A 24,479-nucleotide genomic window follows, 5' to 3' on the forward strand; every position below is an offset into this window, starting at 1 on the left:
TCGACAAGAAGAGGAAACTCCTCCCTTCAACTATTAACACATTTTATACTCTCCTACGCATGGCGACCACTTATCAGTTTCCGGGTCACAGAGGAGACGACGGCCTTTGCTCGATTGAGAATCTCCCTGTGTCACTCTCCCTCGCTCACTCTCCCCCCCCCATCGCGCTCTCCTCTCTTTCCCCTGATTGTTAGTCTACAGCGTAGCTACGCTAACAGCCGGATAATGAGACAGTGAGGGAGAACAACGGGTGTTGTTGTTGAGTACAGTCAAGGCACCAGGCTGGCTAAGAAACAGACCAGGGAGAGGCTGTGAATCATTGGCCCAAACAGGCACCGGGGCCTATCCCTTCACCTTTAAGATAACCCAATTACGCCCATATAAGTGCACCTCACACAGTCTCGCAGGGACCCAACACTGGAGTGAGGAACCACAACATTTGTTTTTGTCTCCAACAGGGACAATTAGTTCCGCTTGTTGGCTTGAGATGGAGAGACGGTTTCCGGTGAGATGGAGAGAGGGGAGAGGGGGAAAGTGAGGGGACACATCTGCGATTCAGCCACTGCCCATAGCGATTCCCTCTCCACTGCGTTGGGACAGAGGCGAGGGACCTAAAACAGAGCTAATACCACAGGGCAATGGAAGAAAAAAAAACATTACAAAAAACTGAATGAGTCAGATATTGAGGTGAGGGGTTATGGGGAAGGGGGTTCGTATTAGAGTAAAACAATATGTCAATCAGGGGTAACATTTAAATGTTAATACCCTCAAAGAAGTCGACTGTATAAGATATCACAAGAAAGACACTTCAGAGTAAATCATCTCATCCACTATGCCAAGAATTGGCACAATTATACACAAACTCCAAATCACCTGGGTAAGGAGCTGATCGTGGACTACAGGAAAAGGAGGGCCGAGCACGCCCCCATGCACAACGACGGGTGTAGTGGAGCAGGTCGAGAGCTTCAAGTTCCTTTGTGTCCACATCACCAACAAACTATCATGGTCCAAACACACCAAGCCAGTTGGGAAGAGGGCTTTCTTTAATGGAAGCGTCTCTAATGTCAAACATGTACAGTATGGTGTACCGCGGGGCAGCTCTAGACCCTCTACTCTTTTCTACTGTTACCAATAACCTGCCACTGACATTAAACAAAGCATGTGTGTCCATGTATGCTGATGATTCAACCATATACGCATCAGCAACCAAAGCTAATGAAGTCACTGAAACCCTTAACAAAGAGTTTGTCTGTTTTGGAATGGGTGGTCAGTAATAAACTAGTCCTAAACATCTCTAAATCTAAGAGCATTGTATTTGATACAGATCATTCCCTAAGTTCGAGACCTCAGCTGAATCTGATAATGAATGGTGTGGCTGTTGAAGACGTTGAGGAGACTAAATTATTTGGTGTCACCTTGGATCGTAAACTGTCATGGTCAAAACATAGAGATTCAATGGTTGTAAAGATGGGGAGAGGTCAGTCCGTAATAAAGAGATGCTCTGTTTTTTTGACACCACACTCCACTAAGTAAGTCCTGCAGGCTCTAGTTTTGTCTTATCTTGAATATTGTCAAAGAACAGTACAGTATTACAGAGCCATGAGTGCATGGAACTCCCTCCCATCTTATATAGCACAAGTGAACAGCAAACCTGGTTTAGAAAAACAAATAAAGCAACACCTCACGGCATAACGCCTCTCTCCCGTGTGAACTACTTGTTGTGTGTATGTACTGACATGCATGTGTAACTGATACAGTAGATGCACACACACACTACATGTTGTTAAATGTACAGTACCGGTCAAAAGTTTGTACACACCTACTCATTTAAGGGTTTTTCTTTATTTTGACAATTTTCTACATTGTAGAATAATAGTGAAGACATCAAAACTATGAAATAACACAAATGGAAACATGTTGTACCCATAAAAAAGTGTTTACAAATATTTGAGATTCTTCACAGTAGCCACCCTTTGCCTTGATGACAGCTTTGGACACTCTTGGCATTCTCTCAACCAGCTTCATGAGGTAGTCACCTGGAATGCATTTCAGTTAACAGGAGTGCCTTGTTCAAAGAATATTTCTGGAATTTCTTTCCTTCTTAATGCGTTTGAGCCAATCAGCTGTGTTGTGACAAGGTAGGGGTGGTATACAGAAGATAACCCTATTTGGTAAAAGACCAAGTCCATATTATTACAAGAACATGACAGTCCATCATTACTTTAAGACATGAAGGACAGTCCATACGGAAAATTTGAACGTTTCTTCAAGTGTAGTCGCAAAAACCATCAGGCGCTTTGATGAAACTGGCTCTCATGAGGACCGCCACGGGAAAGGAAGACCCAGAGTTACCTCTGCTGCAGAGGAAAAGTTCATTCGAGTTAACTCGAACATCTCAGATTGCAGCCAAAATAAATGCTTCACAGAGTTCAAGTAACAGACACATCTCAACATCAACCGTTCAGAGGAGACTGTGTGAATCAGGCCTGCATGGTCGAATTGCTGCAAAGAAACCACTACTAAAGGACACCAATAAGAAGAAGAGACTTGCTTGGGCCAAGAAACACGAGCAATGGACATTAGACCGGTGGAAATCTGTCTTTTGGTCTGATGAGAACATTAGAAATGTTTGTTTCCAACCCACCGTGTATTTGTGAGATGCAGAGTAGGTGAACGAATGATCTCTGCATGTGTGGTTCTCACCGTGAAGCATGGAGGTGGAGGTGTGATAGTGTGGGGGTGCTTTGCTGGTGATTTAGGCACACTTAACCAGCATGGCTACCACAGCATTCCGCAGCAATACGCCATCCCATCTGGTTTGTGCTTAGAGGGACTATCATCTGTTTTTCAACAGGACAATGACCCAACACACCTCCAGGCTGTGTAAGGGCTATTTGACCAAGAAGGAGAGTGATGGAGTGCTGCATCAGATGACCTGGCCTCCACAATCACCCGACCTCAACCCAATTGAGATGGTTTAGGATGAGTTGGACCACAGAGTGAAGGAAAAGCAACCAACAAGTGATCAGCATATGTGGGAACTCCTTCAAGACTTTTGGAAAAGCATTCCAGGTGAAGCAGGTTGAGAGAATGCCTAGAGTGTGCAAAGCTGTCATCAAGGCAAAGGGTGGCTACTTTGAAGAATCTTAAATCTAAAATATATTTTGATTTGTTTAACACTTTTTTAATTACTACATGATGCCATATGTATTATTTCATTGTTTTGATGTCTTCACTATTATTCTACAATGTAGAAAATAGTCAAAATAAAGAAAAACCCTTGAATGAATGCATGTGTCCAAACTTTTGACTGGTACTGTATTTCAAATGTAAAGTATTTTGTCCGTAATGTCGTTTCATTATATGTCGGAACCCAGTAAGAGTAGCTGTCGCCATTGGCATCGGCTAATGGAGATACTGATAAATCAAAACAAATTCTATACTAGGCGATTACCTCGACTAACCCGTACCCCAGCACATCTACTCATTGACTGTGTATAGCCTCGTTATTGTTATTTTATTGTTGGTAAGTAAGCATTGTCTGCATTGTTGGTAAGTAAGCATTTCACGATAAGGTCTACACCTGTTGTATTCGGCGCATGTGACAAATAACATTTGATTTGATTTGAATAGCAATTCAGATTTAGAAAACAAAACTCCGCCTCTCCCCTCTCCTCCCTGTCTCCTCCCTTTCTCCCTCCTTCTGCTTCACTGGCATCCCAGCTCCGGGGGGAGAGGGAGAGCGCTTCCCGTCCTCCCGCCTGCCATTGTGCCGAACGAGGCATACCCCTGTCTCTTTGATTATTCCAGCTTTTCGGATCATTGGGAAATCAGGGGCCCGCTGGGAAGATAATTGGCAGTAAATTAGATGATTTGCCATTCCGATGGAGCAACCGACCCAACTCTTCCAAAACCACTGATTACTCCCAATCAGGGCAATCTCAGGATTATTCCTATCATTTAAAGTTGTGCCAGCCGCATTCACACCACAGACAAAAAAATAAAACATCTAACTTTGGAAGTGCCACACAGTTTGTTAGCAAGCCAATTACTTCCTAGCAGAGCTCTCTTAACTCGTGTTGGTTAGGGATCACAACAGCTCTGTTCAGTGTGGTTCTGAAGTGTTCTCTCAGTAAAAACAGTGCATTGGAAAACTTCAAAAGCATCACAGCTGAAGAGATGCAGGCGAGATCAGCGTGTCTCTGAGCTGTCACAGGTCTTCTGGTTGAAAAGCACACGTTGCATCCCACACAGTGCGTACTGCTGGGGTGTGTGGGGGGGGGGGGGGGGGGACATGTGAAAAGCATGCATGAAATGTGGCACATCAAATTTTCTTGAATGTGAGGGAAGGATGAAATCTAACCCCATAGTCCACTGTGAGTGGATGTAAATTATGTGGAGGATGCTTATAAGGCATTTAAAAAAGTTTAATAACTTCCAAAAGTATAGGGGAGAGAGAGAGAGAGAGAGAGAGAGAGAGAGAGAGAGAGAGAGAGAGAGAGAGAGAGAGAGAGAGAGAGAGAGAGAGAGAGAGAGAGAGAGAGAGAGAGAGAGAGAGAGAGAGAGAGAGAGAGAGAGAGAGAGAGAGAGAGAGAGAGAGAGAGAGAGAGAGAGAGAGAGAGAGAGAGAGAGAGAGAGAGAGAGAGAGAGAGAGAGAGAGAGAGAGAGAGAGAGAGAGAGAGATGCTTCTAACGACCTTACAACCAAATGCCTGTGGCTGTGTATAATATGTCCAAGTCACAGCGTCCATGTTGTCATAGTGTATTGGGGTTAATCCTGATGGCTGGATGGGAGACAAGAGGCCTTACCTGGCTTTTCTCATTCTCTGACCTTCTGTCACCCTCTGCCACAACCTTCTGTCACTCTCTGCCACAGCATCATGGCCACCTGTTTAATTTGCTTACACTACGCCAAGTTCCTACTGTAGTACTCATGCAGCTTCTGCAGAGTTGTGACGGCCATTGGATCGACAATCTCTGGAATCTGGAATGTTACACAATAGAGGACTCTATTGTATGCACGCATGACTTGTAAGTCACCATGGATAAAAGCAGTGTTTCCCCTAGGATTTTTTTCAGCAGTGGTGGCAAGGACATGCTGTTCCCATAGACGTCCAGTCATTGAGCCAACGCTATCCACTTACAAGTGCGTCTGGGCAAAAATATATTCAGTGCCTTGCAAAAGTATTCAGACCTCTTGGATTTCTTCACATTTTATTGTGCTACAAAGTAGGATTCAAATATCTACACAAAATTCTCGAATGTCAAAGTGGAAGAATTTTTCTTTTTTTTAATAAAAAAAATCATCACTAAAGTATAGTCGTTACGTAAGTATTCAGCCCCTTTTTTTAAGCAAGCCAAAATAAAATGTGGCTTAACGAATCGCAAAATATGTTACATGGGCTCACTGTGTGAAATAATAACGGTTGACGTGGTTTTTCAATGACTAGCCCTTCCTCTGTACCCTATACATACAACATCTGTAAGGTCCCAGGGTCAAGTATTGAATTTCAAGCACAGATTCAACTACAAAGACCAGGGTGCTTTTTGAAAGACTCATAAAGAATGTAGATGGGTAACAAAAAACAAATCAGACGTTGAATATCTCTTTAAGCATGGTCAAGTGAATAATTATGCTGTGGATTATGTATTAAACCACCCAGACACATCAAAAGATACAATCATCCCCCTGAACTAAGCTGCAGGACAGGAAGGAAACTGCTCAGGGATGTTACCATGAGGCCATTGGTGATTTTAAAACAGCTACAGAGTTCAATGACTGTGATGGGAGAAAACTGAGGATGAATGAACAACATTGTAAATGACTCAACAATAATTACCTAAATGACAGAGTGAAACGAGGAATAAAAATATACAGAATACAAATATGTATGCTGTATGCCACAGTGCACTAAAGTAATACTGCAAAAAAACTCTAATAATAATACACTTTTTGGCCTAAATGCAAAGCTTTATGTTTAGGGCAAATCCAACACAACACATCACTGAGTAACTGCCTCCTATTTTCAAGCATAGTGGTGGCAGCATCATGGTATGGGTACGCTTGACATTGGCAAATACTGGGGAGTTTTCAGGATAAAAAGAAATGGGGTGGAGCTAAGCACAGCCAAATCATATAGGAAAAACCTGCTTGAGTCTGCTTTACACCAGAGACTGTGAGAGGAATTCACCTTTCAGCAGGACAATAACCTACAACACAAGGCCAAATCTACACTAGAGTTGCTTACCAAGAAGAGAGTGACCAAGTTAATTTTTTTAACTTAAAATCTGCTTGAAAATCTATGGCAAGACTTGAAAATGGCTGTTTAGCCAACATCTTGACAGAGCTTGAAGAATTTTGAAAATAAATAATGGGCAAATAATGCACAATCCAGGTGTGCAAAGCTCATATAAACACAAAGGTGTTTCTAAATGTATTGACTCAGGGAGCTGCAACAACTATATTTTAGTTATAAAAATTAATCAAAACAACAACAAAAAATATTCTTACACTTTCACATTAGAGTATTTTGTGTAGATTGTTGACAAATGACAACTAAATCAATTGTAATCCCAATTTGTAACACAATAAAATTTGAAGAAATCCAAGGGGTCTGAATACTTTTGCAAGGCACTGTATATATGTTTATATATATCCTTATATATCCTATTTTTTGAGGGGAAACACTGTTAAAAGTATCTGCTAAATGGCAAATATTATTATATTATGGTGAAACACTGGATACCACCCTCAACAACTAATTTCAGTAGCGGCCCAATACAGAATTGAGGACCTTGAGCACTTCGTTGGCACTAAACTCTTAGAAAAGAAGATGCTATCTAGAACCTAAAAGGGTTCTTTGGCTGTCCCCATAGGAGAACCCTTTAATAAACCATTTTTGGTTCAGGTAGAACTCTTTTGGATTTCATGTAGAACCGAACCTAAAAGGATTCTACATGGAACCAAAAAGGGTTATCCTATGGGAACAGCCGAAGAACCCTTTAGGAACCCTTTTTTCTAAGAGTGTACTGTGTGGGGATGCAATCAAAGACAGGACTTGTGGACAGTGAGATGTATTAGGATCATAAAAATGCTCATTACAACGCTTTCAAGTCCCACCAGTTATATTTGAGCCCACTATAAAGTGTGGCAACACTCCTCAGAGAAGTACAGTACAACAGAGCCTTGCTAATTAGAGACCGAGTCTGAAGGAAGAACCTTTCTCTACTTAAGACAAAGGAATGAAATGGTCACTCAGTTACTCGTTATCTGCCTGATTGTTTCACTTCTCTTTGCAATATAAGAGATAATAACTGGGCACCGAGGCTCCATTTTGGATCTAAAGAGACTGGGAGGCAGTAATAGTCCCAGACTACCACTGGAAAATAAAATAACTTCCTGATTGGGGGGAGTCAATGTTTAGAGGTGAAAGAAATATATTCAAATAGTGGTCACAATAAAACATTAGGCGAGAGGGAAAATGGGTTCAAATGGTTTCGGTCCAACGGGGGTGATCAATTTCACTTTTCCCAAAAAAATAAGACAGGCAGGGAGCCTTGAAACGTCTTCAGTTATCATCTAATACTGCCCATTTATTTTGTCTTTAAAAACCACTTGAATTTCTCCTTCACTGATCGAGGTGAAATAAATCCTACCTTCTTCACGGCAACAACAAGATTATAGCCCAAATGCAATTGAACAGATTGAGGCATTAATTCCACACCTCTGTACATTTGTGAAAGACAAAGGTATTATAGTTCAGCTCAATGGATTTACAAAGGCAGACGTGCCCCCTCTTAATGGCTACCATTCTAGGCTATTTGAATATAATGAGTGTTCTTCTATGGGGACTGCACAGCATGGGTATCTGCAATGATTTGGTATTCATTTTGTATTCAATTTCTTAACAATGACTTCATCATAATCTCACTCAGACCGGGAGAGTCAAACAATCCACTGACTGACAATCCATTAAGTGTCTCCTCAAAACCTCAACAAGAACACCCTCTTTCCTACACTCTCCTGCTTAATGTGTACCAGTGGCGGCTGGTGGGAGGAGCTATGGGAGGACGGGCTCATTGTAATGGCTGGAATGGAATTCATAGACTGGAGTCAAACATGTGGTTTCCATATGTTTGAGGTGATTGATACCGTTCCATTTATTCCATTCCAGCCAATACAATGAGCCCGTCCTCCTATAGCTGCTCACTGCTCGTTGTTTGTCTGTATTGCTATTATAATTGTTTTTAATAACCTGCCCAGGGACTGCGGTTGAAAATTAGCCGGCTGGCTAAAACCGTCACTTTTACTGAAATGTTGATTAATGTGCACTGTCCCTGTAAAAATAAACTCAAAACCAGCTGCTTCTGACGTAAACAACCGTTACAAAGCCTGCTTCATTCCACCCTTCGACACACCATTATAGCATCACTCTCTTCCTCCCTCACTCCCTCTCGCAACCCCTGCCAGTCTAAAACACACAGATTGTAAAACACGCTGAGCAGAATTGACGCAACAGGTGGAAACCACACGGATCCATCACAGCAGGAACCGTTGCCATATCAACCGCCCATAGACCCGGAACAAAGCAACCGGAGTGTGTGTGTAGGTGAGAGAAGGGTTGTATTGGAGTTTGTGGATATACATCAGAATTAAATGATGTTGTACATGAATAATTAGAATTAGTGAGACCACGGTGCATCATTCCACTTACTTTTTGCGTACAAATATTTGCCCTAGCACTCTAAGGGTAAATGGGAACAAAACGCCCCATTCAAGATTCAGCTTCTTGATATGAAAAATTGGAACAAAATCTCCCATTCAAGATTCATTTTCTTGATATGAAGACTGAGCTTCTTGATATCATTTGACTCTTGCAAGAGCAGCACGATTTAGGAGTTATCAACGCATTACCATATAAGGTCGTGATTCAACTCACACTTTCAAGGAACAACAAGAACAAATCCGGTGGCTGTGACCTGTAAAGAAACCGATCATGGCCACTCATTACAGCACAAGAAACCAACCATGATGGACTTCAGAAGAGGACTTAAGTGGAAGGCATACTGTTTTCTCACGGCTCTTTATGTATCTCTGTGTTATTTCGGTTCTTTAACCGCGTTCTTCAAACTGCCCGAGCAAGATAGAAGGAAGTTTAACAGAGTGAAAGGGGAGTTCTCTCTCTTTCTTTATTGGGGATTTGGGCAGTTATAAGGCTATGCCTGGACATTAATCAGTTAAATCCCAAATGGCACCCTATCCCTATATAGCGCCCTACATTTGGGACGCACTTTTATTTTTGCATGATGTGTTGCCTAGAGTCAGTCTTCCACCTTCTACACTCCATTCTCTCTTTTCCCAGGTCACCCGCCTACTCTCAGACAATGAGTCCTCAGGCCCTACCTTGTCCTGTTGACTTATTCATGAAGATGTTTATTAATAATTTGTCGGTTTAAAGGTTTATATTACAATGCAAGCATATTCTCCTCTTTTGGCCTTTTCACCAGAGGTAAGCAACAACATAGATAATAGATCGTTGACACCAATGTCACCACAGGTTTTCACTTGGCTATTCTAACACTGTACATTCATGAAAACCCAGCTGTCTAAGCAACTTTCTGGGGATATCTTCAGAGATCCACCACATTTTTACAACCTTCACCAGTTCCTAAGAGTTAAACTATCAAGCGGTACAATTCCCTGCTCTGACCCCCCCTTGCGGCAACCTGTGTGCAGTCGAGCTTTAACCACGCTAGCTTTGCTACCAGCACTGCCCATGCTAAGCTAAGAGAATCACAGACAAATGAACAAATAACGGACATGAAAAGCGCTATTAGAAAAGTCTGGTGATCTTACAGATTCTATCTCCTCCTGCTACGTGGGGCATTGGTAGTTTCTACATATCACATATTAATGTCCCTACATATTAGTGTCCCTGCTCATTAAGTTAATTTCCTTGATTTCATCTCACAAATGAATTAGCCTCTGCACATACAATGCATAATTGAAAGCACTATATACATACAGAATGTTATTGCTAACTGTACATACTGTAATTCCCCAACGGCTGGCACAAAAGGAAAGAGGAGGAGAAAGCTTCCTGCAATGCTGATCATATCACAAGCATTTCGCTACACCTGCAATAACATCTGTTAAATACAGTACATAACCAAAAGTATGTGGGCACCTGCACGTTGAACATCTCATTCCAAAATCATGGGCATTAATATGGAGTTGGTCCCCCCTTTGCTGCTACAACAGCCTCCACTCTTCTGGGGAGGCTTTCCACTAGATGTTGGAACATTGCTGCGGGGACATGCTTCCATTCAGCCACAAGAGCGTTAGTGATGTCGGGCACTGATGTTGGGCGATTAGGCCCGGGTCACAGTCGGCGTTCCAATTCATCCCAAAGGTGTTCGATGGGGTTGAATCAGGGCTATGTGCAGGCCAGTCAAGTTCTTCCACACCGATCTCAACAAACCATTTCTGTATGGACCTCGCTTTGTGTACGGGGGCATTGTCATGCTGAAACAGGAAAGGGCCTTCCACAAACTGTTGTCACAAAGTTGAAAGCACAGAATCATCATTCTATGCTGTAGCATTACGATTTCCCTTCACTGGAAGTAAGGGGCCTAACCCGAACCATGAAAAACAGCATCAGACCATTATTCCTCCTCCACCAAACGTTACAGTTGGCACTAGGCATTGGGGCAGGTAGCGTTCTCCAGGCATCCGCCAAACCCAGATTTGTCTGTCGTGATTCATCACTCTAGTGCAGGCTTGGGCAACTCCAGTCTTCGGGGGCCTGACTGGTGTCACACTTTTGCCCCAACCCCAGCTTAATACAGCTGATTCCAATAATCAACTAGTCATGATGTATTAAAAATGCAATTAGTTTAAATCAGCTGTGTTTGCTAGGGATGGGGGAAAGGTGTGACACCAATCAGGCCCCCGAGGACTGGAATTGCCCATGCCTGCTGTAGAGAATGCGTTTCCACTGCTCCAGAGTCCAATGGCAGGGAGCTTTACACCACTCCAGCAGACGCTTGGCATTGTGCATGGTGATCTTAGGCTTGTGTGCGGCTGCTCTCCCATGAAACCCATTTCATGAAGCTCCCGACGAACAGTTCTTGTGCTGACGTTGCTAGATGCTGTTTGGAACTCGGTAGTGAGTGTTGCAACCGAGGACAGACGTTTTCTACGCGCTTCGAGCTTCAGCACTCGCTTGTGTGGCCTACCACTTCGCGACTGAGCCATTTTTGCTCCTCGACGTTTCCACTTCACAATAACAGCACTGCGGGCAGCTGACCGGGGCAGTTGACGGGGCAGCTCTAGCAGGGCAGAAATTTTACGAACTGACTTGTTGGAAAGGTGGCATCTTATGATGGTGCCACGTTGAAAGTCATTCTACTGCCAATGTTTGTCTATGGAGATTGCATGGTTGTGTGCTCGATTTTATACACCTGCCAGCAACGGGTGAGGCTGAAATAGCCATTTCCACTCATTTGAAGGGGTGTCCACATACTTTTGCATATATTGTATATTTGTTTGTGACCAATCATTTTATTTTATTTTATTTATCATACCACCATTAAAGTCTGTCTTTAAGCCTCTTAGGTACACAGTATAATACTCCATCCATATAGGTTATTTCCTGGAGAGGTTGGCTATATTTGAATACCTTTCAAACAAGCCACCTTTGCAGTATGAATAGTCCCCCCCAGCGGCATTAGACACATAGCTACTTGAGGGGAAATTGGCATTATATCAGTCAGTGGGTGATCCTATGGACTCATCCTACTAACATCCACCCCTGCGTACGGTGCTATAGATTCTTGATGAGAGTTACACGGGCTAAGCTTTGACACTCCCTTCATCTTCATAATTTATGTATTTTCTTGTAATGGGTTAGGTAGGTAGGTAGGTAGGTAGGTAGGTAGGTAGGTAGGTAGGTAGGTAGGTAGGTAGGTAGGTAGCAGCGGAAGCTGCTGAGGGGAGGACAGATCATAATAATGGCTGGAATGGCGCTAATGGAATAGCTTCAAACACATACAAACCATGTGTTTGATACCATTCCAGTCATTCCGCTCTAGCCATTACCACGAGCCCGTCCTCCCCAATTAAGGTACCACCAACCTCCTGTGGTAGGTAGGTTGGTAGGTCGGTAGGCTTGTGAAGTGCGGTGGTAGTGTAGGTGCGACGATTCTCTCAAGGCTCAATAAGAGGCATGGGAGACAGCCGTAATAGCTACCCTCAGATGTAATGAGACAATCTCGCCTTAATTGCACAGTTTAATAGTTGAGCCATGTACTTGCTAATTTGAGGCATTTGCCTCCTAAACAGCAGTCATTTTTAGATGTAATCACTCCAATTTGCTGTTGTGAAACATTTTTTTCCCCAAGGTTTGTTCACGTTCTCTCTTAACAATGCAAATGGCTTCTTGAGATAATTACAGGTCATTGCATCTCTCTGTTTGTTTCTTTCTCTCCGCGTGTGTCTCTCTCTGCCTCTCTTTCCATCCTCTTCCTCGGTAGTACATGGTTCTCTCGAAGGCACAACGGTGACTCACTCTGATTGAATATTGTAATGCAGCAGCGAGGTGTATTTGACTGAGCAAAAAGTCTGACATGTCAAATGAGGGATGCGATTGCAGAGCGTGGCGTTCCAGTACATCACCATGGAGGGTGTTGCTGCTGTTTTCCCTCCGTGGCCCTGCAGAGGGAAAACTGCCAGAGACAGTCACTAATAACTAAGACCAGGAGTTTTTCTTTACCATGTGACATGACCAGGATAAACTCTAGGCCTTAGTTGGGCTATAACTACATCTACAGTAAGAGACGGGATATCTTTCCTCTCAATCCAAATCTCTTTATCACTGCGAGTCAAACGAACCAGAACCCAATAGAGATAGGGAAAATAATATCATAAAAGAGACAGAAACCATTTCCATTGGAGTTTAAAGCCCCAGCATGTATCTGTGATCTGTACTGAGATGGATTGCAGAGATCAGAGATTGTAATGGCATTTGCCAGAATGTTCTTTCTCCCTTTGAAAACGAGCCAGAATGAAATCACTGCAACCTCGGAAACTCTTTGAAACTCATTAGCCACTTAACTGCCAGGCCAAATTTGGCAGATTTATGTGGGGCTTGGATCCGGAAAATTATCCTGCTTAAAGATGCGCTCTCGAACTTCGGTATAATTTCATCGAGTAGTTTTGAAAGTGGTGCTCACGAGCCAAAAGTGGTCCCAGTTTATTGTGTACTACATAAGTAAATTGGGAATTTGCCAATTTGTTTGATATGCTACGACTCCAATTCGTGCAATATGTTACGAATTTGTTGTGCTAAGATCTCGGAGTACATCTTTAAGATCTCAACGTTCATCATTGATGAATTCAGGGCCTGGTGCAAAAGGCGGTTCCATGAAAAAGGCCCAACCAAGACTAAAGCCTACGAAGACTTGAGTATAAGCCTATTTACTGATTGGCTTCATTGACCTCAATAATGTCAATGGTGAGTTGATAATGTCCAAAGGTTATAGAAAAGCCGTAGGCCACATAAGCTGTGGGAAAGGTCAACTAGCAGAGGCCATACCATCAACCCTAGGGTGCGTTCGTAAATTCACTCTGGAGAGCAAGAGGGCGCTCAGAGTGTGCTCTGGGCGCTCGTAAACTCAGAGCGCTGTCAGATTGTTCATTTGAAAATTCAGAGCGTTTCAATCTCAAACCGTTCAGAGCGAACACTGGGTTGATCCGACTCACAACGGCAGTCAAGCACCCAAGCTAACTGCCTAAAGTTAGCTAGCTGGCTAGCTACTTCCAGACATAAACAAGAGAACACCTCACTCTGACCATTTTTCTCACCCTAGCAGAGCTGGTTAGGCTGTTTTCATATTATCTAGAGCGTTGGTGACTGTTACTGTGCTGCTGGCAACAATTTAATTTACGTTTACTGACACCGGCCGTATTCAATGGGTGTTGAGCGTTCGTAAATTCATCAGTTATTCTGCACTTTAGCACACTCAGACAAAAGTGCTCTGAAATCAGAGTAGATAGCCAGAGGGAATTTACAAACGCACCCCTACTCCTCGGCCAGAGTGTCCAGTGTGCGCTCTGAATTTACAAACAGACAATCTGACAATGCTCTGATTTTACAAACGCCCAGAGTGCACTCTGAGCGCACACTGGCACTCCAGATTGATTTACGAATTCAATCTGGAGAATTGAAGAATCAGAAGAATACTCAGGGATGTCATCATGATTCATTTCATCCCCACCATCGGAGTCGTTTACATTCCTTAGGTCTTCTTGCCATTGTAAATGACGCACGCTCTCACTGTGTACCCCAAATAGGCCAGTGTAGATTGAGATTACGTAACATGTTGAGATTAGAATATATCAATACAATAGAATGGCCTGCCCTTTTCTTCATTCACAATTGGTGACATAATTATGCATTGTTCACTTCCCCTCGCTCATCAACTCATCCATTCTCCCCCATCATACTTTAGCCTACTTCATTTATGTAATCTCTTATTATAGGCTTTGTGTGAAATTAGTTTTGGTATAGTTTAGGTTCCCGTGGAGGCTGCTGAGGGGAAGACGGCCCATAATAATGGCTGGAATGGTACAAATTGAATGATTTCAAACACATCGAAACCATCTGTTTGATGTATTTGATTCCATTCCACTAATTCCGCTCCAGCCATAACCACGAGGCCGTTCTCCCCAATTAAGATGCCACCAAGCTCCTGTGTTAGGTTCATTTTCGAGGCAATTATCAGGGCGATTTTCAACTGGGCACGGCATCTTCAACTATTGAGAGAAGGAGGGGAGCAGGCCCTACTGTCGAGAGGAGGGGCAACAGGGAAAACCATATAAAAATGACACGCCTTCCTAAAACTGACTATTACATCAATTCTGTTTGTGATATAAAGAATCTAACAACGACAGTGTGTATTATAGAGTTATTTGGGAAACGTCAAGGACGGAGTTGGGAAGGACTTAAAATGTTTAAAATGTTTAAATTCATGAGCAGTCCAAATGACTGCTTTAGTGGTTCTATTGTGGGTTTTACGGTAATGAAATGTAATTGAACTGTAAAAATGTATTTGCCTACCTTTTAAAGTGGCATGAACACAACCAGTCATGATGTTTTCATCTGATTGTAAAACAAATCACTTCAAAAAGTAGGTTACCTTTTCATGGTAGTCCAAAATAGCATCCAACCCACTGAAACAGCGGCCTTCTGTCTTACAATATGCAGCCTCGTGTTTCTGATGCGGTTTGGCAAAAAAGGGAATGTCATCCCATACTCTTTTATTCCAGACATCTTCAGATACATGGGCTACACATACTGAGACAGAGAGGCACTGTTTCGCTTGCTCGGATGCTTTATCTGACAATGACAGGTATTTCTGTCAGCGCGCGCGTCTCGGTCAAATGAATTATCAATATTTCAATATTTTCTTTGAACGGGCCAGGAGGTACGTTAGGGTGGGACAGGCCCCTGAATGGCCCACCCTTTAACGCAAGCCCTGGGCTTTTGGCTGTGCTGTAAGCTCTTAGACTCCATATTCATACATATAAATGCAAGGCATAGAGTATATTTATGTCCCAGTATTAGGTGACAGGCTAATCTATGGTATGGCTTAAGATCTTAACAGTGTACCCACTTGATCAGTTACGAGCAATGAAGGAAAAATATGGGTACTTTACACAGGCGCTTTTACATTTACATTTACATTTAAGTCATTTAGCAGACGCTCTTATCCAGAGCGACTTACAAATTGGTGCATTCACGTGGGATTTTTTTTTAATGTAACAGTGACTTTTGCCATTCTCCCTACCAGCTATGGTGGACATTAACATCTACAGCAGTTGATTTAAATACAATTGTCTGATTAGCATGCCACTAGTCTCTAGTGGTTAAAACGACCCAGCGAGAGCTGCCGTAACATATATATATTACACTACCTGATCCATCAATCATCCCTCACTGCTTCCATCCGACAGTTACCACTGCTTCCCTATTCCCTTTCATTGCTGGTGGCAGGATAGTAGTTATGTTCCACAGCCACTAGAAATATTGAATAAAACATGTTAAGAGTCTTGTTTTAGATGCTGAATTAACGAGGGTCGTTTTGGAGGGCTTAATTACGGAATCTGTGAGAATAAGGCAGGACAGTAAAAAAGGCTGCTCTGACTCCACTTTTCCAATTACAGCAGGCTACCACTCCACTACCAAATCATAGATTTATGGAATTCCGGCCTTGCTAGATTAATAACAAATAACTCTGGTAAATAACTACAGCAGAAATATTTTTTTTGGGGGGGGGTGGATTTATAGGCGCTACTATTCAGTGGTGGTAATGTATCTCTGTTAAATTGATATGGATATACAGCGAGGATATTTGTGCTCACAGGAAGGAAAAAATAATAACACCGCAAATTCTACCCTGAAGAATCAGATCAACTACCTTAAGTGCTGAGATACTTTCCCAACATGGCATATTCTGTACCCATGTACCATAGGCACCCTGGCAAGAGTGAGCTCCAGTATCCTCTACAGTCACCTTGACATTTCCACTCTCTGCTCTACTCAGTGGCTAAGAGTAGAGCAGAGCGGCTAGGGTGCCTTTGTGAAGTGCACTCAATAAGAGCCATTTCCCCTCTCGGAAAGTGGTGGCCCATGGCCAGGTCCACAGCCTCCCCTGGCTCCTAAATCAATGTTGCTCCCCCGACTCCAGTTTCCCTGACTACAGGCCGACCTTAACCCTTCTGTGCTTCAAGAACCATCTCCTCCCACGGTCCCTCCGCGGTCATGGGCATCACTCAGAACAGACACCCAGGGACGGCGCAGAGCTGTGTGGTCGCCAGTATGACAGCTCCACACACCAAAGAGCTCAGCCTCCACCACTACTAGCTACAAGGAGCTGAAAGGAAGGGGAAAAGAACTCAAGATAAATTGTCTCAGTTCCATTTTCTAATTTTAGAGTATTTTTGGAAAGCCGCCCTCTTCCCCGCTTAATACACTTGACCCTCCTCGCATGAGAAGTGGCAAGTTACTCCTACAAGTCTGACTCAACTCCTTAACAGGAAGTGCAATAGCACTGAATGGCAAATATCAGGTCATCTCTGCTGTACTAAAACATGAGAGATTGCCAACGGTTGACAGCATGTGCTATATAATGGCGTAGTCGGCAGGATCCAATAGACATGCAGTCAGTGGGTGCCTATCGTGTAAGCAGATCAGTACAGAGAAAGAGAGACTGAGGGAGCGAGTCAGAGAGACGAGTTAAGCGAATAAACAAAGCGTGCCGCTGGCAGGCACATCGTGGGACAGGGGATGGTCATTTGTCCGCGTAGTGGGAGCCATTCCTCACGCCGGAGCTCCCCCTCATTTGATTCCCAGGTATCCTGAAGTTGCCTTTTTCTTAAGCAACACAGAAACACGCACACAACCATCCTCAAACAGCAGGCCCGCACTACTCTGAGCCCGAGCTGCTTGCCAGGCAGCCAGAATCAATTTTAAATCAGTGTTTGCATCAGATGCCCGGGATATGAGTCCGGAAAAGTCCGCAAATTAATTATCCAGGACGGATTCGTTTTAAAGCACACAGCTAATGGGTGATGCTGCAGACACAACCACGGCTGTATATCTTGTGGAGATAGAACTGGGCTTGCACTTTTGGATGTTTATCCACACTCCAGCTATGCATCTTCTTTCTAAATTGCACCAGTCTGGGAGAATAAGTCAGGACGGCAACATGATTAATTCTGCCCAATTGTTTCCTCTGTCATAAAATGGTGTCTTTCAGGCCAGCACTGACTGATGCAGGCTCAGGGTTGGAGCTGGCTGCCAGCTGGGTATGAGTGATTCTCAGAGCTCTCTGTAGAATCACCACAGAAGAGAGAGCGAGGGAGAGGGAGGGAGGAGGAGAGAAGGAGATCAATCTCATCACTTTGGGATCCTGGTGTCACACCATCTCTGGTCCTATTTGAGAAGTTGCACAGGGGTGACTGCACATCGAAGGTGTGAGTCTCTCTACCTTCACATGGAACATAAGAGTAGGCTTGAGTCTTCTGTGCTCTAGTCTTATCATTCTTATCCATTGTATTGTACTTATCCATTGTACTCCAGCAGACTATGTCACCACCAGGAAACAGGGGAATGTTCTTAATAAACACTCATCTCATCTGCATGGCCACTAAAAAGGTCATATCAATTAAACGCTTTTCACCGTCAGCACAATGGTGCACTTAAAGCCTGGAGAGTTTCTGTTTAGTTTTCTAGTGAGATCAATATTGATGCGGTAATCATGGAATTCAACCAGAGAATGTTGCTCCTCTGCCAATGAGGAGACAAAAAGCGTTGATTTGTTTTAGACGCAGGACATTGGGGATTGTCTGTGTAAAGAAAGGATAGTTCATTCATTCAGCAGAGGATGCCAGGGTAAAATGATTGTTTTTACACTAATGCAGTGGTAACGGAGCTGCCGGTCATAATAAAGAACGGTAATTAGCCTAATTTGCTTGACTTTTAAAAAAGCCATTTAAGAATTTGTACAGTGAGAAGAAAAAGTTCAAATCAAATCAAAAAGTTGAATCAAATTGGTCACATACACGTATTTAGCAGATGTTATTGCGGGTGTAGCGAAATGCTTGTCTTTCTAGCTCCAACAGTGCAATAGTATCAAAAAGTGCAGTAGTATCTAAAAAGATCTAGGTATCTTCACAACTGTACACACAGCTCTAAAAGTAGAAGAATGGAATTCAGAAATATATAAATATTAGATCGTCATATTTACATATTGTCATATTTACATATTTCTTAATTCCATTATTTTACTTTTAAGAGTTGTGTGTATTGTTGTAAATCGTTTTGAGATACTCCTGCACTGTTAGCAAATATCCAATAATGACCCTTCAGCCTCGGAGTCAATAAAGAAATCCTACCATTATAAAAACAATTCTTTGAGTGAAGATGCTGAGTGTGAGGTTCCAATTCCAAAAAAAAATTCTGAAGCATTTTATAGCTAATAAAATGACAGAAACTTTCAGACATTAGGTAATTTGACAGAAACTTTCAGACATTAGGTAATTTGACAGAAACTTTCAGACATTAGGTAATTTGACAGAAACTTTCAGACATTAGGTAATTTGACAGAAACTTTCAGACATTAGGTAATTTGACAGAAACTTTCAGACATTAGGTAATTTGACAGAAACTTTCAGACATTAGGTAATTTGACAGAAACTTTCAGACATTAGGTAATTTGACAGAAACTTTCAGACATTGTTCTTGATGTTTGAGAACAATAGTTTTATACAGAATCAAATCAAAGGCTTACTGTAAAATAATTGCTTGTTCCAAGGATGAAAAACGACTCCCTAAATGCACGATCTCCATTATTAATGAACTCCCACTGTCATAAGAAACACTAATGCTTTGTCTTGTATGCGATGCGTTTTCAAACAAGCTAAATCAACTTTACTACAATGAGCAAATGTGTGTGTGTGTGTGTGTGTGTGTGTGTGTGTGTGTGTGTGTGTGTGTGATGTTTATTTTCTCTTTTATGAAATGCCTTCGTTGGTGTTGTGAGTTATTCTGTATTCGTGAGCAACCGAAGCAAGAGACCTATGGTATTGCATGCTTTCCTTTTTCCTCAAGCAACACAATATAGACATCCATCTTTGAAGATGAAGGCAAATTTGCACATTCAGAATGAAACACTGCCCAACACTTACCATCAACAACACAGGCCTATATGTGCCTCCAGTATCTTCACTTGGTATTGGTTATTCACCCCTACAAGATTCCACCAATCATGTTACTGGACATAAAAACACAAATACTGTATGTGCCTCCAGTATTTTCACTTGCATTGGTTCTTTACCCCTACAAGATTCTACCAAATCATGTCACTCTCAAATGTAAAATGACACAAAGCAACGGTGTTCTGTTCTAAGTCAGCCAGAGATCTCTCTCTCCTCCCTCCCCACAGGAAGAGCATCATATCAGCAGCCGCACGGCCCCCTGGGAGTCTATCGGTTCTATTGGTCACTGAGAGAGGAGCGGGCGCTGAGCGCAGGGCTTACTGGACAGCAGGACACGTCGCAAGGTGTGAATCCCTCCCTTACCCATAATCCTCCACACCCCGAGCTGTCAGCGGTGGTCTCAGAGGGCTGACTATCTGGCGTGGAGGAAAAGGTCAGCGACGAGTGGGAAGTCATCGAGCCACTCCCTGGCTGTGCCGTATTGATCTCCTCTGCCCCTCAATGTCATTAATTGAAAGGGCCCAGGGACTCAACTGTGACCAATTACCGAGCAGCCTTCAATGGTATTAGATGCCATTGTTTGTGTACTTGTGTGCAAAGGCCACATATACTTACATGCAGTTAACATAGATTTTGCTGAAAGAGATTTATGCAAATAATGAGCAGCACGCCCTTGGCTGCTATTGACCTCCTCCGGAAGGTCGTGGAAGGCAAACTGACTTGGTGAGTTTCCGTTTCAATTCAACATCAACAGCTTCTAAAGTACTGTATGTAACATCTACGGACCCCTGGCAAGTAATGACGACATGGTTTACGAGCAATTGACCAATTGAACTTTGAATTCCACTGCTTCTACCCCGCTTACCCCTTCAAATTAGTACATTGCAAATAAAAAATGACTGGTCATTGGTCAGAAGAATCGGATCAGATTGTGATGGTGTTTTTGCTGTGGGCCGAAAACACCATCCCACCTGAACAGGCTGACGTTTTGTTTTTTAAGCTCTTACACTAAAAGGGCATCATCATAATTTTCACAATTTCAGAGTGTTATTTCTCAGTGTGGAAATATCATTAAAAAAAGACAAATTAAGTTTTTGACTGCACTGCCCCTTTAAGCAGCAGTTGTGCTTTTTCAATCCAGAAAAAAAGGTACAGGCCGATTCCGGCGTATGGATGTTACATTTGTACGCAAAATCAAAACTTTAATGTCTCACAGAACGGACAAAATAAATAAATGAAACGTTTGATGTGTGTGTCTTGGGGGGAGTGTATACCAAAAAGAGCGGACTTCTAAATAGTGGCATGTTGGACAAATAAAGCAAATAAGAGGTTGTATGGATGTTACACGAAATGGACCAACTTTTCGGGGTGACTGAACTCATTAGCAAAGTCTGTGAGTTTGTAAGTTGTCAAAGGTCAAAGGTCAAACATGGACAGACCATTTTGAAGAAACGGCTTGGCTGAACACAAAAAAAAACATCATTTTGAAAAGACTGTCATTAACATTATTACTTTAGAGAGGAAAAACAACTGTTATATATTTTACACCCTTCGTTATGTTACAGTCTGAAACAGAGGCTAATTTCTTGATCAACATCTACCATCATCACCAATACAACTCACTATGAAACAAGCAAATTAGGCTACCTGTTTTGAAGGCAACATGTCTTTAAAGGCTGCCTCACACTGGATAGCAATGATGTGTGGAAAATGGAGTCGAGTCCTGCTCGACTCAATACTTCCACCTAGCTTTCTATCCACAGAAGATACTGCTGCTCAACTATTTTGGGGAGCCTTAAGCCTTGTTCACTCTAATCAAATTTTTGGGCATATTCGATTTTAATAATTTTTCCCCCTTGCAGTCTGAACAGCCAAAAACCACGTTGAATCTGATATTTTAAGCTACTTTCAAACCACCGTTGTAAGTGGTTAGAAATCAGATACAAATCTGATTCCTGGCCATGCGTCTTGTGTCTGAATAGTCAACTATGATTTATTTGCTTTCAAGTGGGTTTTAGACTGTTATTTGGCATATCTTGCTGCTTGCTAGCTACTCTGTTGACAGTTTGACAAGAACATGTGGTGCTAACTAGCTTGTTAATCGTTTACAAACAAATTAATGGCCAGTGGTGTAGTGCTATCTTTTTAGGTGAGGGAGCGCCAAAAAAATATGTAAGTTACATCATAATTTCCTCAATCAAAGTTTGTACCTACAGGTGTAGCCAATTGAATAGCCTATCATTATGGATTATGCATAAAATAAATCCGGCAATTGCAACGTCTGCCTATTCAGCAGGGTTTTTTTTTTATTACTGTTTCGTGACTGTGCTAAGCTCAGTTACAACATGATTCCATATGTGTTATTTCATAGTTTTGATGTCTTCAATATTATTCTACAATGTAGACCATCCCAAAATCTACAAAACATTAGGAACACCTTCCTCAATTCATCGGGGCATGGACTCTATAAGGTGTCAAAAGCGTTCAACAGGCCCATGTTGACTCCAATGCTTCCCACAGTTGTTTCAAGTTGGCTGGATGTCCTTTGGGTAGTGGACCATTCATAATACACATGGGAAACTGTTGAGCATAAAAGCCAACATAACCAACATAACATGCAAAACATCCATGACATAGACTGACCATGTGAATCCAGTTGAACACTATGATCCATTATTGATTCACTTGTTAAATCCACTTAAATCAGTGTAGATGAAGGGGAGGAGACAAGTTAAATAAGGATGTTTAAGCCTTGAGACACGGATTGTGTATGTGTGCCATTCAGAGGGCGAACGGGCAAGACAAAATATTTAAGTGACTTTGAAAGGGGTATGGTAGTATGTGCCAGTTGCACTGGTTTGAATGTGTCAAGAACTGCAACGCTGCTGGGTTTTTCACACTCAACAATTTCCCGTGTGTATATAGAACGGTCCACCACCCGAAGGACATCCAGCCAACTTGACAGAACTGTGGGAAGCATTGGAGTCAACATGGGCCAGCATCCCTGTGGAACGCTTTCGACACCTCGTAGAGTCCCATGCCCCAAAGAATTGAGGCTGTTCTGAGGGCAAAGGGGGTGCAACTCAATATTAGGAAGGTGTTCCTAATGTTTTGTACACGCAGTGTACATATTTATTTGGTTTGTCATTCTATAAATGTTTATGGAATTGTTGTGGTAATTAAAATATGACTTATTTAGAATTTATCGGAATTAAATCGTTTTGCCAACACCGTGTAGCACTACACCCCTGGCTGTGTCGAGCCAAAAATGACTTGTTTTGAAAGTTGGGTCATCTTATCCTTTGAGGTTTTAGAAGTGTTTGTACACCATGATTATGAACATTCAAAGCAGCTTGGAAACTCCCATGTCAGGCATTGTTGTCACCTGAGCTTGCTACATAACTTCTGAGCGCCAGGCAGCACAAGAACCACCACCAATCAGCCTACACCACTGCACACACACACGTTGTTACTATGACAACTAGCATAGCCACGTCAGCAAATGACTGCTTTCTGAACACACACAAATCCGACTTGGTCACTTGTAACTTGCTGTTTGGACAGTCAGTATTCCAAAACGGGCCTGCAGTGTAATCAAGGCTTAAGAGCTTCAAGGAGGAACAGGTGTTTCACTTTAAATTATCCTCTTCTCCTCTTAAAAAACAACTAGCCTACAAACTGCACTTGAGGTATAGTTATGCAACTAAGTAGCCTACTAACCAAATATGGCGAAAGGGGGAAAAAATGCATTTAAAAATAATTCAATGGCATCACTTACCTTCCTGGACCGCCTGGAAAGGGTTGTTCGCCTCGACAAGTTTTATGGAGTGTGTGATTTTCTCGCTCTGCAAAATGTCGTCGTTGAGACTGAGGTCTGAGATCGCCAGCTGGAAAACCTCGTCATCCCTCACTGCGTTCTCCTCGAATATGGCACCTGTTGAAAAGATGCAATTGTCAACATTGCAATATGTGTGGAGATGCATTGCAAAAACTAGGACTGTATTGATTATGCCAAATCTGTTGCAAAACGTTTCGTACATTTTTATTTTTTTAAACAGAACAAAACGGGGAGGGACCTTCTTCTTTAAATTTGTATTGGCGGATCGCAACCAACTGAAAGGTGAATACACCACCACCTACTCTACTGGATTGTGAGGCAGGTCACGGCTTCCCTATTCATCAATTTCTCTTATCCAGCCCTGTGTTTCTGCCTACTGTTCTGGAGTGTGAATTCATTATACTTTGTGACACAAAAAGGGAAGGAAAAAAGAACGGGGAAATAGGAAGAAAAATTACCCTTCCAACTAACCCTACACCCATTAAAAACCTCACCATTATTCCACCTCTTGACCCTATCTGATCATACACCAGGCTGGCAGCGTGGGAGGACGGGACACTATCGTTCAACACAACTTGTAACTCTTCTGCAGTAAAATCTCGTACACCCAAGTACTTCTCTGCAGCTGCCACCACAACATCTATTTCTGTGATTTACGTTCAATTTATGCGGTACAGTTGATAACCATGAATATGAACGCTAAGAAACCAACCTTACTGAAGCACCTATCACTTTGTATTGGCCTCGGCTTACACACAAGGAATCTCTTAACATCCCTCGCCATGGACTCATCTTCCTCTACTATTCACTTCACTGCCTCAGCATACAAAACCTTCAGTACCACTCAGATCCTGGCAACCTC

The 24,479-nt window shown here is 42.5% G+C and overlaps 1 protein-coding gene across 2 annotated transcripts in view; it reads right to left on the bottom strand.

Moving 5' to 3' along the window:
• The window catches only part of LOC139580939 (glutamate receptor ionotropic, delta-1-like), a 437,178-nt gene that overhangs the window by 406,361 nt on the left and 6,338 nt on the right, over window positions 1-24,479 (bottom strand). For both annotated transcript variants that reach the window (XM_071410111.1, XM_071410112.1), the window contains exon 2: window positions 23,558-23,713. In XM_071410111.1, the coding sequence (XP_071266212.1) occupies window positions 23,558-23,713 (156 nt within the window). The remainder of the gene's footprint in view (window positions 1-23,557; window positions 23,714-24,479) is intronic.

The sequence above is a fragment of the Salvelinus alpinus genome, chromosome 7 (genome assembly GCF_045679555.1).
Source record: "Salvelinus alpinus chromosome 7, SLU_Salpinus.1, whole genome shotgun sequence".
NCBI classification, from domain to species: Eukaryota; Metazoa; Chordata; class Actinopteri; order Salmoniformes; family Salmonidae; genus Salvelinus; species Salvelinus alpinus.